The sequence below is a fragment of the Nyctereutes procyonoides genome, unplaced genomic scaffold (genome assembly GCF_905146905.1).
Source record: "Nyctereutes procyonoides isolate TBG_1078 unplaced genomic scaffold, NYPRO_anot_genome, whole genome shotgun sequence".
NCBI lineage: Eukaryota > Metazoa > Chordata > Mammalia > Carnivora > Canidae > Nyctereutes > Nyctereutes procyonoides.
This window is the reverse complement of record NW_026575160.1, coordinates 25,342,618-25,357,826: the sequence shown is the minus strand read 5'-3', so window position 1 is coordinate 25,357,826 and position 15,209 is coordinate 25,342,618. Positions and strand designations below refer to the sequence as shown.

The 15,209-nt window shown below is 37.1% G+C and overlaps 1 protein-coding gene across 5 annotated transcripts in view; it reads left to right on the top strand.

Moving 5' to 3' along the window:
- The window catches only part of DOCK4 (dedicator of cytokinesis 4), a 412,270-nt gene that overhangs the window by 308,005 nt on the left and 89,056 nt on the right, over positions 1-15,209 (top strand). For all 5 annotated transcript variants that reach the window (XM_055314619.1, XM_055314621.1, XM_055314620.1 and 2 more), the window contains exons 25-26: positions 1,512-1,646; positions 11,969-12,067. In XM_055314619.1, the coding sequence (XP_055170594.1) occupies positions 1,512-1,646; positions 11,969-12,067 (234 nt within the window). The remainder of the gene's footprint in view (positions 1-1,511; positions 1,647-11,968; positions 12,068-15,209) is intronic.

Sequence of the window (15,209 nt, the reverse complement as noted above, 5' to 3'; positions counted from 1 at the left end):
TCCTTCTAGACCTATGCTACATAGTTTCCCCATCTTTGTCACTCTTCCTTATGATCCTTATGATCCTTCACCTTCTGAAGGGCTCAGTGGTAAGCTGGCCTGGGACCTCCCCTTCCCACTCACCCCCAGTGGAATTAGTGGTGAGAGGGCCCTACACTATGGGAACAGGTTGGCATTTGAGAGGAAAGGGTCAGAAGATCTGTGTATAAAAAGTGCAATTAAGAGAAATCTGCCTGGGGAGGGAAGACTGACTTTTACCCATCCCCATGATCCCAGGCCCCCCAAGGTTGATCCTGGACTGGGGAGAAGAGCGACGATGGGAGGAAATGCTAGTTTGGCTTTGAAACTTTTCTATGTAATTCAGTAAAGAATAGCTATCGCATGCCTAGCGTGAATGTTTTTGCGAACCGTAATTCTGCTAAGTGAGATAGCTCGCTGCCGAAAACTGAAAACCAGTATCAGCAGTAGTGGAAAAGATTTTTTTTTAAATTTCTCCTGTTTGTGTCAGTTTGGAAGTTACAGTCAGCTTTTGGACCTACCTGATAGGGAATTCAGAACAGAAACTCTGCCCTGGGGATGGGGCATGGGGTTGGGAGGTAGAAGGGAACCCTTGGTAGTTATCTTGCAAGTGTAAGACAGTTTATCATAAATCCCTGGCTAAAAAGCTGTTTCAAACCCATACTTTGTAAGAGTTTTTATTTTTGTTTGGCTGGTTCTTTTTTGGAATGGCAGTCTTCTTGGTAGGGAGCCTTTGGACACAGAGTTTTGTCTTCTGCAGATGCAATAAGAATCCAACTCTACTAAGTATACAGTCAGTGCAGAGCAATTTGGGTTTCTCTCTCAAGTCCTAGGGGCTTGGATACAAGTACTAATTTTGCTTTAGAGGAGCTGTGCCCCCCGTGGCCACTGGTCTTACGTCTAGTCTGGAGCTATTGGTGTTCATCTAACACTGAATGCTGTTTGCTCATCTTACATGGAGAATGTTTTAAAAATCATTTTTATAGCAGTAGTCATCTGCACTTATAAGACAGCTCTGGAAAATGACCTGTGCTACTCAAGTGATGAGAAGAGTATATGTAAGCACAATAAAAAAGAATTAAGGACTTTGGGGCCCAAGAGAGACTTTCAGGTGATGAATCAGACTCAGGCAAACTGACTGGATCACATCACACACCGTGGCAGGGCATAGCCGCTACTCTGAGTAAGTCTGGCGTGCTTTCCAGGACATCACCTCACCTTTTCATTTGCGTGTCAGGTGTCCACTGCACAGCCTCGTTAGGTACTCTTGAGTGAGCTGTGAGTTCACAGTGAGCTGTGAATTTCCCTGTGCCTTTGTTTTCTGGAAAAGAAGGTCATTTACTTAGATGACATAGGTGAGGCCCAATCCAAGTTCTCAGGTCCCCTGACTTTGATTCTGTATTTGGAAATATGGGTTTTTCCTCCCTTTTCTGTTAAAGAGAGACTGATACATAAGCCACCATTTTTTGAACTCTATTTTTTTTTCTCTTAAGGAAAAATCTGTGTTGGAGGAAATAGATGTGATAGTGGCCAGCCTGCTGGACATCCTGCTGAGAACCATATTAGAGATCACCAGTCGACCTCAGCCGTCCGGCTCCGCCATGCGGCTCCAGTTCCAGGATGTCACTGTAAGATCATAAAGCAAATGGTATAGGAACAGAGCATAGTTGTGCTTATAAAAGCTTGTGTCCCTTTGAGGGTGGGTTGCTATGGGAATCTGGGAAATGTGACCTTGGGTGAGTGACCCATGTCTGTTTCAAATACACATTAAGCTACTTTCATTTTACCAGGGAATGAAGATAAGAAGCACTGTTTGTTACAAGATCTTGGCTTAAGATATGTTTAATTTCAGGAAGCCGAATTTGTTATTAGCTCTCACTTTGCCCAATTTAAATTAACGTGTGATTCTGTGTCCCCAGTCCTCTTGATAACTCTTCATTCTCTTTTTAGCCATCAAATTGCTCGAGGAAATGAGAATAGTGAAATAGAGAAACAGGAATCAAGGGCCTTGAATTCTAATTCTGGATTTTTCACTGTGAATAGTAAGGACCTTAACTTAGGGAGGCCTCAGTTTCCTCAGCCATGCAATGAGAAAGTTTGACATGGTAATTTCTAAGTATCCTTCAAGCTCCACAGTTTTATGAGTCTAATATAACGTGATTTAGAAAATACTAAGAAATAATGTGTCTGATAGTTTATGTATGTGTATATATATGTTTGTCTGTTTGTCTGTAGAGAGAGTTGGATGGATGGATAGGTGGATGGGTGGATTCTATTTAAAGTTCACATTCAGTTGACCAAGAATGGGACTTTTTTTTTTTTTTAGATTTGATTTTAAGAATGTTCTTTCAAATATCAGAAATGAATGTTCTTTCAAAAATCAGTAGATGCTATATGTCTTTCACATATATTTACAAAAATGTCAGCGTTTGCCATTCTTTCTATAAATCATCCACAGTAGAACCTCTGTCTTAAGAATGTTGGCCTAGCCTCTAATGAAAATAATTTTTGTTTTTACTTAAAAAAATAAAAAGTCTGCCCTGACTCTCCTACCGAGTTCTCCTATTTCAGGATGGCCACGTTGTTTTGAATTTTATTTTCTCTGCTTTCAGAGCTGAGATTTACCTGAGGAAACCAAGCTCTGAGTTTGGGAAACAAAATTAAACTCTTTCTTTTAACAAATTAATTTAAAGATAGTATCAAAAGCTTCCTGATGTGTGTAATAGCTGTACTGCCTCATTTAAAGAAGAGCGGAGCAAGCAATTGATTTTTCAGTTTCATGTGGAAAATGGTACCTACATCATGGGATGTACATTTGGCTTTGCATATTTAGCACACTACTTGATCCAAAGTAAATGCTCAAAACATGTCATTGTTGCTTAAGACTCCTGGGGTTCATTATGGATTTGGAAGTTTGGGGTTTTGGGGGGTTGATTTTATTTTATTTTTCATGTTTTTTAAATTAAACTTTTCGTTTTGTGGTAATCGTAGCCACTTGCAGTTGTAAGAATTATTAGAGTTGTAAGAAACATTACAGAGCTTTTACCCAGTTTCCACAATGGTAATATCTTACAGAACTATAGGACGATATCACGACTAGGATATTGACATTAATACAGTCAAGACACAGAATATTTCCATCACCCCAAAGATCCCTCATGTTGCCTTTATACAATCCAACCCACTTCCTTCCCATCTCCACCTCCTCCTCAACCCTGACAATCACAAATCTGTTCTCCATTTTTATAATTTTGTCATTTCAAGCATGTTGTAGAACTGAAATCAAGCAGTATATAACATTTTGTAATAAGCTTTTTTTTTTTTAAACTCAGCATAATTCTCTGGAGATTCATCCAGATTATTAACAAGGTCTTTTTAAAGGTTTTTAATATTGATGAAATCCATATTATCAGCATTTCCTTTAATGGATCATGCTTTTGCTGTCAAGTCTAAGAATTCTTTTGTCTAGACCTATATCCTAAAGTTTATCTCCCAGGTTTTTTTTCCTAAAACTTTTACAGTTTTGTATTTTACATTGAGTCAACAAACAAATTTTTGCATAAGATAATTCTAATACTCTATTACTATTGACTTATATTGTCTTTTTTCACTCAATTTGAGATCTTCCTGGTTCTTGGTCTAATAAGTGATTTTTAATTGAAGTCTGGACATTTTTATCTTATGAGACTCTGAATCTTATATAAACCTTGTTTTAGCTGGCTTTATGTGATTCCACCGGTAGGGGAACGGGGAGGGTGCTAACTCGCAATGGCCAGTTTGGTTCCCCATACTGTCTTCACTGAACACTGACCACATCTTCCTGAAAGTACTGGTTCCTGATTTGGCTTTCTCTGAGGAAGATATGAGGGCACCTCTGCACAGCTTGGTAAGCATGGAAGTCTAAGCTGCCCACTTGGTGTGGATGAGGCCAAAGTTTTTTGTGGTGTTCAACTGGAGTAGAGCCATTATGACTGAAAGTTTTGTCTTACTAAATCGCCCTTTGCCTGATCCTTTGGCCAAAGAGAGTAGACTTGTGTTGAGGATTTTTGTTGTTTGTAATTGTTGGTGTTTCAGAGTGGCCAGCTTCTTCAACTCCAGGTGTGGCATCTCCAAACCAGAAAGAACACCCAGAGAACTCAGTACCATGTCCTTCCTCAGATCACAAGGTCCCTGGCCAGACTGCTGTCTTTTCTCCACCTTCAGACTTTTCTGTTTGTTCTCTATGTAATAGCGAGGTTTTAAACGTGGTACTGAGCAGGAGGATTAGGTGAAAATACATCTATCCCATCTTCTCCAAAGCAGGAGAAAATTCTCCTTCATTATGGTTTAGATGGCAGTGTTTTAACTGCTTCCTGGCAATACAGCTCTAACATAGTTTTGAAATTATAATGGCCCAGCAAACCTCAGAGTGAATCCTGGCTGCAGATAAAGACTGCCTGAGGCCAGAAGCTAAAACCCTTTTTCAGACTGCTTCTATCCATAGGCAGGGTTGTTGGTGACAAACCTCTCTGGGATATGCATGGACGCATGGCCCTCAGGCCTTCCCAATGTAATAATCAATGCAAATTAGGAGACTTAAAGGCAGTGAATCAGGTTTGCAGATGATGTTGGGAATAGGGCAGGCAGGCTATTCTTCCATTGTTTTAAATTTTAGGAAAAATCACAGAAAGAAACTTACCCCAGCATACCCACGTTGTACCTCCCCTGAAAAACCAAACTCTTTCAAGGTATGCGGATTGAAATTTGCTTAGGAAACATGCGCTTGAGGGCAGCCCGGGTGGCTCAGCGGTTTAGCGCCACCTTCGGTCTAGGTCATGATCCTAGAGACCGGGATCGAGTCCCATGTCAGGCTTTCTGCGTGAAGCCTGCTTCTCCTTCTGCCTGTGTCTCTGCCTCTCTCTCTCTCTCTCTGTGTGTGTGAATGAATGAATAAATAAAATCTTTAAAAAAAAAAAAAAGGAAACATGCACTTGAATTATTTGGCTCCTTTGATTTTATGCTGCAAGACATTTAGATGGTAGTCCTCCATTGAACACTTTTCAATCTTTGCAGAAAAAGTGCCTACAATAAGTAGACGTACTGTGGTAAAAGCAGTTCCCACAGCGTGTCATGGTGAAGTGTTCCAGTTCTCTGGCAAGTACCATGGCTAGCCCCCTGCCTCCCCATAAAGCTGACAGGAGGACAGGCTTCCGCTGTATCATAATTCTAGATAACAGTAGCTTTATTTTTGCTATTTAAAAGGATTGTACTTTTTGTTCCTTTACCAACTGTTCTTTAAACTTTGAAGTGCTCTCTTTGCTAGAAAGAAAAAAAAAACACCATTGTAATCGGTTCCTTTCAAAAATCTAATTATGTGTGGAAGCAGTTTTAATAAAAGCAGCATATATGGCCATTTGCTCACACCCTCAACTAATTGGACTCCAGAATTCCTTACAATTTATAAATGCTTCCTTCTTTGCAGATAATTTAATCACCATTTATAGTGCAGGTGACTCAACTCGACACAGATCATGTCTAAGAAAGATACACTCGTCTAAACTTTTCATGCACTGTGGGCTTGTGGTCAGAAGAGGGAAAGGGATGCAGAATTCTGTAGGAAATTTCTGGAAAAAATAGTGCATATGTATAATAGAAGGTTTCATGAGGGCCACGGTGGCCATCTAATACTATTGTTATTCACAATTATTGATAGAAATGCCCACCATACTCAACGTATACATAAAACGGATGCAAGCCACGGAGACACCTACTGCTTTAAAGGCGATGTATATGTAAATTCCCACACTGAAACAAAGCTAATCTTGGCCACGAATGGTTTTCATTTATTCTTCTTAACAAATTGTTGAGTCTTGGGTTTTTATACATACACTTAAATTTTTTAAAGATTTTATTTACTTACTTGAGAGAGAAGGGGAAAGAGCACACACGCATGCGAGTGCACAAGCCAGGGGAGCAGCAGAAGGAGAGGAAGAAGCAGACTCCCACTGAGCAGGGAGCTCGCTGTGAGGCTCTATCCCAAGGTCCTGAGATCATGACCTGAGCCAAAGACAAATGCCCAACCTACTGAGCCACCCAAGTGCCCCTGGACATTTAAAATATTTTAAAAACAAAAATTACATTATAGATGAAAACATGTTAGTTAAAATATTGGACATCTTTTTGGAATATAGTTGGCACACGATGTTGTATAGTCTGAGGTGTACAATTTTGTGATTGGACATGGTTGTACCTTATGCTGTGTTCACCCCAAGTGTACCTACCATCTGTACTATAGCATTGTTTTTATAGTATCACTGGCTGTATTCCTTATGCTTTGCCTTTTATTCCTGTGATTTACTCATACCATAACTGTAGGTATGTGTTTCCCCCCTCCTTCATCCATTTTGCTTAACCTTTCACTCCCATCCCCTCTGACAACCATCACTTCTGTGTATTTATAGGTCTAATTCTGCTTTTTGTATGTTTGTTTATTTTTTTAAGATTCTGTTTATGAGTGGAATCATATAGTATTTCTCTTTCTCAGTCTGACTTATTTCACTTAGGTCCATCCATGTTGTCTCAAATGGCACGATCTCATCCTTTTTATGGTTACATAATATTCCATGGTGTATATTTACCACCTTTTCCTTATCTATTTGTTCATTGATAGACATGTAGGACATGTGTCTTGACTATTGTAAATTGTAAATAATGCTTCAGCAAACACAAGGATACATATATTCTTTCAAATTAATGTTTTCGTTTTCTTTGGGTAAATACCTAGTAGTGGGATTATTGGATTATATGGTATTTTCTGTTTTTAATTTTTTGAGGAAACTCCATGCTGTTTTCCACAGTGGCTGTACCAATTTACATTCCCACCAGCTGTGCACAAGGATTCTTTTTATTTCCCCCCGACATCCTCTTCAACACTTGTTGTTTCTGGCCTTTTTGATTTTAGCCATTCAAACAAGTGTAAAGTGATACCTTCTGTGATTTTGATTTGCATTTTGCTGCTGATGAGTGATGTTGGGCATCTTTTTGTGTACTTGTTGGCGATCTGTATGTTGTCTTTGGAAAAATGTTTATTCAGGTTCTCTGCCTGTTTTTAAATCACATTGTTTGATTTTTTTGGTGTTGTGTTGTGTTTAGTTACTTATATATTTTGGGTATTAATGCCTTATCAGATATATCATTTGCAAATATTTTCTTCCATTCGGTAGATTTTCTTTTTGTTCTGTTAATGGTTTCCTTTGCTGTGCAAAAGCTTTTTATTTTTATATTGTTCCAGTAGTTTATTTTTGCTTTTGTTTCCCTTGCCTTAGGAGGTATACCTAGGAAAATGTTCCTATGGCCAATAGACATATGCTTAGAGTTCCTAAATAAATTAAGTGAATAAACAAAATGACATTGCAGAGTAGATGTTCAGATTAACAACATCTGTGCCAAAAGATGTAAATGTGCCAAAGATGTGATACCAGGATAAGTTGTTTGCAGTCTATACCAGATGTAACAAATATAGATAACAACATGGATTCAAAGAAGTGTTCCTATGTACAATGAGTGTAAAGGCTTAATGAAAGGCTCTTGTTTTTTGAACAATTTTTTTCTTATTACTAAAATTATTGTAGGAATATGTAATTCTTCCAACTTTAAGGTATGTCACTATTCACAGGATGGCATGTTTTAGGAATAAACATTTTAAGAATATCAATCTAGGAGCTATATTAGAGATAGTGTAGTTAGGATGTAGAAAAACAGAAGAGGAATTAAATAGGTTTCTACTAAGTAGGATTTGTATTTTTAAATTGAGACTTAAGAGAGAGGTTAAAAAATCAGACATTGATTATCACCTGATAGATTCTTAGATACCTATTTAAATTTGAAATATAACCTCAAGCTCAAGTATATTTCCTCTATAAATCAAATCAGTCTGAGCAGTAATAGAAGAACCAGAGATGGCTGGGTTCACATCCTAGCTTTGCCATTTTCTGACTGTGAGACCTGGGATAAATACCATAACCTTAACAGATCTTGCTGTAAAATGAAGTTAATAGTATCCACCCAACTCTGTTAGGGAGTGAATTTGATAATAATCAAAATATAGTAACTTACACATAGTACCATTCCATAAATGATAATGTTGTCATAATGTCTTTCTTAAATTTATTAAAGTGTAGTTGACATTCAAAAAAATTATACATGTTCTTAAGTATACAATTTGGTAAGTTTTGACATATGTATTCCTGTATACCATCATCACAATCAAGATGAATAACATATCCATCACTCTCAAAAGTTTCCTTGTGCCCCCCTGTCTCTCTTCTCCCTCTTACCCTCCATACTACATCATTCCCAGGCAACCACTGACCTGTTTTCTGTTACTACCCTTAAGTTTGCCTTTCTAGAATTTTATATGAATAGAATCCTACGTACATAGTTACTGTTAGTTTGGGGGGTTTTTTTGGTTCTCACCAAAAAATGGTGGTGACATTTTGACCACTTTCTCTCAGTATAATTATCTGAGTTTCTTCATTGCTGCTGTGCATATCAATAGTTCATTCTTTTTTAATGCTGAATAATGTTTCATTATATGGATATACTACCATTTGTCTATTCATTCACCCTTTGGTGAACATTTGGTTGTTTTTTTGTTTGGGCAAATCTGTTCTATCATCAGTTTTTTCCCATTTTGACACCAGTAACACAGTATCCTGACTACCATAACTTTATAGTAAATCTTGAAGTTCCTTCAACTTTATTTTTTTTTAATGGTGTTTTGCTATTTCAAGTCCTTTGCATTTCCATATGAATTTTAAAATCAGATTGTCACTTTCTACCCTATAAAAGGCCTGCTGTCATATTGATTGGGATTACACTGAATCTGTATATCAATTTGAGTAGAACTGACATCTTAACAATATTAAATCTCCCAATCCATGAACATAGTATTCTTTCTATTTAGCTAGGTCTTCTTTAATTGTTCTCATCAGTATGTTATGATTTTTAGTGTGCAGATCTTTTGTCATTTATATCACCAAGTACTTGCATGTTTCAATGGTATTATAAATTATGTTATTTTAAATGCCGGTTTCCAATGACTCATTTCTCATATGTAGAAATAAAATTGATTTTGGTACTTTGATCTTGTATTCTGACACATTTACTAATTCAATTAAATAGTTCTAGTGGCTCATTATAGATTTGATAGCATTTTCTATGTACACAAATATGTTGTCTGTGAATAACAACAGATTTTTTTATTCCTTTCCAATGTATATTCCTTTCATCATTTGTTCTTTATTGCACTGGCTAGTATAATGTTGAATAGAAGTGGTGCATTGTTTAAGCTTTGGAATGTCTGAAAAGTATTTTGTCTTTCTTTTCGAAAAATTTTTGCTGGGTAATGCAGTCTTGATTGATAGTGGTTTTTGTTCTTTCTGTACTCCAAAGATGTTGCTCCATGGTCTTCCAGCTTGTATTATTTCTAATAAGAAATATCTCATCCTTGTCTTTGTACCTATGTGATGTGTTTTTTTTTTCCACTGGCTGTCCTTAAGTTGTCCTTTATCTCTGGTTTATTATAATGTAACTTTGTGTATTTTTTTCATGTTTCTTGTGCTTAAGGATTGTTGAAATGTTCTAATACATAAATTTAAGTTTTCTGAGAATCTGAAATTTTCTATTTTTTCAATTGCTTTTTCTATGCCCTCCTCCTCTTTGAACTCTCCAATTACATATATATTCTGCTACCTGAAGTTGTCCTATAGTTCACTGATACTTTTTCTTTTATTTCCATTTTTAAAAAATTTTTGGAGAATTTCTACTGTCTTCAAGTTCAAGTAATCTTTCCTTCTGCAGAGGTCTAATCTGCCATTAGCCCTATTAAGTAAATTTTCATCTCTCACATTATAGTCTTCATCTCTAAAAGTTCAATTTGGGTCTTTTTGCTGTCTTTGAAGTCTGTAATTAACATCTTCAAACTTTGCTTATAGCTTCCTGAATATATAAACTACAGCAATAATAGCTATTTTAATGCCTTTTACTGCTAATTCTGTTACTTATGTCATTTCTGGGCCTGTTTTTATTGATCTTTTTTTCTCCTCATTTGCATCATTATTTTTTCCTGCTTGTGTGCCTTGTAATTTTTTATTGAATGTCAGACATTGTGAATTTTATATTGGAAAATGGATTTTTTTTTAATTCCTAGAAATATATTTGAACTTTGCTCTGGAATGAGGTTGAATTTCTTAGGAACTATTTGATTGTTATATATCTTGTGTATGAGCTTTCTTAGGATCAGAGCAGCATTTGTTCTAGGTGCAATTTTTCCCTGCTACTGAGAGAAGATGTTTTTTAGTATTCTGATAGCCTAATAATGGCAAGGTTTTTCCAGTCTTGCTGATAAGATAAAGTACTATTCCCAGTCCTGTGTGAGCACAGGACTGTGTGGTGTTCTCTCAGTCCTTTTTAGTCATTATTTTCCGAGCCTTGGATTGTTTCCTCACACATATGCACTAAAATATGACTCACTGTGCCCTTAAATTTTCCACTTCTTGTGTTAAGTACCAAGAGTTTCTTTGTTCATTAACAAAGTATTCAGCTTAGATTTCTACTAGCCCTTACTAGTTAGTTTCTTAAATATTTGGCCCATTAAGTGTGAAGGAACAATCATTTGTCATACTTGTCTATTAGAGATGTTTATCCTCATGCAAGAAGCCAGCCTGCATCTTTGGTTACCCTGACATGGTGATTAAGTAGTATCTCTAGCCCTTCCTTGGCAGCTGCTAGGGACTTTCCTGACTTAACTGCCTCTGTTGGAAAATCCCGATTCTAAGAGCTTTCAGTCCCTGATTTTACACATAAGCCTATAGTCTCTTTCCACTTAAATGCAAAACTAAACACCCTACCAATCCCCAATTAAAGTACTTTTTTGTAAATTTACAGTTACCACTGTAACAGATTGCAAGAAGCACTGATTGCTTCTTGTTGTGTTCATATTGTTCTAAATGTTATTGTTCTTGTTAAAAGTAGATACATTTTTCACTGAGCAGAAAAGGTTGCATCAGAGCACAAATATTTTAAATTAGATGTACTTTGGGAAATGCAAGTGATAGCAATTTTATAGATCTTCAAATCTATGGATGCTATTTTTTTCATTATTAATCTTTAAGAATGGACTTTTTAGGAGTCAAACACAAAGCACCCTAGCAGAAAAGGATCATAATAAACTATTTTTAAAAGGAGTTTGAAACCAACATTGTAATATATGGTTTTTCTATACCCTGCTAGTCAGCAAACCAGCACTCAGATGAGTTGGAGGAGATTGTGTGAATTCAAAAATGGAGCATGAGGTTACAGGAAGAGCTTTGGAGTCAGAAAGACATAGAGATAACTTCAACTCTTCCACTTTTGAGTGATGTGACTTTGGGCAAGTCTTTTAGCCCACTGAACCTACAGTGTATCTTCTTTAAATAAATATTATACCCCCTCCCTCATACTACTGATAATGAGTTTCAAATGACAGAATGAATGAAGACATAGTAAAGGCCCAGTCAATGGCCTTTACCTCTGTTAAGTGTGTGAAGTTACTTTCCTAGTGAGAAGCTTCCACCCAAGGGAAAATATCTACTACTAATTCGAAAATGTGTATGTGTGCCAGGAAGATGTTCTATGACCTCAGAAGAATCTTTCACTTACCTTGGAGCAGTTGACAAGCTGAATCACAAAACAAAGAACACATATATACATACATACATACATACCAAGTAAATGGCATTCATCACAGGAAGAAACATTGACTATTATATTATGGTTAATTTAGATTTAAAAGACTTCATAGAGTGACTTTAGATCCTACTGTTTTTTGGTTGTTTTTTTTTTAATCTCCTGTATGAGGGCAGTTCAGAGTAAATTACTGATGTTCATTTTTACTGTTACTAAAAAGTGTGCTTTTTTTTTTTTTAATTAGGGAGAGTTTGTTGCTTGTCTCCTGTCCCTATTACGACAAATGACAGATAGACATTATCAACAACTTCTTGATAGTTTCAATACAAAGGAAGAATTAAGGGTAAGTGACTTCTTAAAAAATTTCCTACATCTTTCTAGCTTTCCTTGTTCTCATTCATCATTGTTAAGAGAGCTTCTTGACAGTTGTTTTACCTGTTTCGGTTAAATTCTAAGCTGTTTTTTCTCACCTTCATCCACATGTCTATCTATTTTGGCTCTTAAAGATTTCAACGACTCAAGCAAAGCAATTAACTTTGCTTTTATACAAGAACATAGGAGTTGAAATACCTGTCAGCAAAATCCAATAAACTAAAACAGAATCACAGACCTAATGAGACAAAAGCAAATAGACTAACTCTAGTTAGGTGGACTTAGAAATATTGCCTTAATAGAAGGAGAATCTGTAAATATATTAGCTGATTTCCTCCTTCTCTAGAACCACAGTGAGTTCTGGCTACAATGTTCTGACCAGGGAGCAGAGTTGTATTTGATATTCTCTATCAGCTACGGCCTAATCAATATGCTGTGCTAGTGTGACAGGATGACATTAAATAGAAAATATTGATACCAGGTTTGTAAAAGTTCAATCTTTGCTGAGATTTAGGGAACGTCAATATTTCCTTCGTGGTGTTCACTAAAACCTTAGAAGTTGATTGTCCTCAGTTGGAGGAATGACCTGTCATCTCTTCTTATTTACTTTGATTTCTCCTCCATCTCCTGAGTTTCCCAGACACCTTTATATGTAAACCCTTGTAATGGACGGGGTGCTTACACGCCGGTGGTGCTGAATTATAGGACAGTAGGAACAGTTGTGCTGCAACGTTTCTATGACCAGAAGCCTTCACAGCACCTCAGGGAAAGACTTGTATATTTGTTTAATATAGATCACTCACAGAAATCACTTATCTTTGATTTTTAACTGCCAGGAAGATGTTGTATGACCTCAGAAGAATCTTTCATTTACCTTGGAGCAGTTGACAAGCTGAATCACAAAACAAAGAACAGGTTTGGGCAGATATAATTGCTCTAGCAGAAAGTCAGTTGGCATATACCCATGCTTAAAAATACATTTTTCATGTTTACTTTCAATCTTGAGTTTAGAATTAAAAACAGATAAAAGGCCTTAGAAGATGCTCACTCTACATACAGAAATTCATGTGGTTAAAAAGGAAGATAATTATACAGTCATTAACTTTCTTCAGAAGTTAAATATGTAAAACAGTTAAGGAATTATTAGGTTTTAAGGTGTTTTTTTAAGATTTTATTTATTCATGAGAGAAATAGAGAGGTAGAGACATAGAAGGAGAAGCAGGCTACCTGCGAGGAGCCTGACGGGGGGGACTCAATCCCAGGACCCCAGGATCACGACCTACACCAAAGGCAGACGCTCAATCACTGAGCCACCCAGGTGCCCCAGGAAGTATTAGGTTTTACATAAGGAGACTATGACTTCATATTTCAAAATTTCATATAGGAAAAGCTACTTATTTTTACAGAGCCTGGGAATAAAAAAAATGCAGAGAAACATACACTGAAAATCATAATTAATTCAATCCAGGTATTGAATTTTTTGCCTTATTATTCACATTAATAATAACAAGTAAATGGAAGTAAGTAATGAATAAAGTGTTTTATGTGGCCTTTCCTCATTTCAGTCAGCCACACACCTTTTCACAATTTCCCACTTCAAAATTAACTGGGCCTTCAGGCCAGGAAAGTTATTGAATGCTATTAATAATCTATCCTTTAAGCAATATCGATTGAGAAATTCAGGCAAGTACCGGTTTTATTATGCAGCCAGATACAAATTGTCCAGTCCTTGTAGGGGGAGAAATCAGACAGGTAGTAGGCATTAACCCCACAAGTGGTGAACTCCCAGGGTGAGCACATGGTGCTTTGGAGCATCTGTGAATTGCTGCCAACCCAAATTCATAATATGAGGAAAAGTTTCCAAGGGTGATCTCAGCCGAGAGCTAGGAGATAGGAGAGTAGGAGTGTAGTGGACCTACCTGCCTTTGGCTAGGATATTCAGATCTCTCAACTAAAATGACAAAGAGTATACTAACAAAGCATACTCTCTGCACCACTTTTATTAACAGTTATTCAAAATCTGGAATGTTTTAGTTTATTTGTTTGTGTGAATCCCAGCCCCTAGTCACTAGATTATAAGCTCCTTGGTATGAGCATGCTGTACCTCAGATCCCAGAACATGCTTACCACATTGTAGGCACTCAAGAAACATTTGTTCATTGTTTGGTAGAATATAGAGTATGAGAAACAGAGTTTTAAGACACAAGGCTTAGAGAGTGTCTGTGAACTTTATTTGGACGACATTTGGAAGCTGGAGGATTTTAAGAAAAAAGGGAGAGCCGTGATCACATTTGAGTTTAGAAAAACCTGTCTGGTTGCACCTTTGAAAATAAATTAACTGAGGTCAAACAGGAGGCAGAAGCCTGTAAAGGATCTGATGCACTAGTATGAGCTAGAGATGATCATGTTGGTAGTTCGAGGGACATTTAGGAAGTTGAATTGGTAGGTCCTGATGATAGAATTTATAACAGAAGTGAAGGAGAGAAGAGTTGAAGATGACTCCCAGACTCTTTGACAACTGGCCAGATGTTGGTGCCACTCACTGCATGGGGAACCCAGGAGGTGTGGGTGTACAGGTTTGGGAACAAACATAAATCCAGTTTCAGCTAGAGTTTGGTCACTTGAGGGACGTCAAAATAGAGATGTCTTAATAGATAGGGTCTGAAGTTCAGGGGAGAAAACTGGGCTGCAGATGCAGATTTGGGAATTGTCAGCCAATAAATAGTAATCGACATCATGAGAGTAAATGTGAACGTCTAAGGAGAGTGTAGAATATGTAATTGAAGGAATCTAAATAGAATCCCAAGCACTGGGGCACCTGGGTGGCTCAGTGGTTGAGTGTCTGCCTCGACTCAGGTCATGATCCCTGGGTCCTGGATCAAGTCCCGCATCGGGCTCCCCATGGGGAGCCTGCTTCTCCCTCTGCCTGTGTCTCTGCCTCCCTCTCTTTGTTTCTCATGAATAAATAAATAAAATCTTAAAAAAAAAAGTATCTTAAGCACTAAGAAGGAAGAAATGTTGAACACTGCTTGCTACTGCAAGGAGGTGAACTAAGATCCTAAAAGGGTCCTTTAATATTGTTGATGAATATTAACATACTAATTGTAGATGAG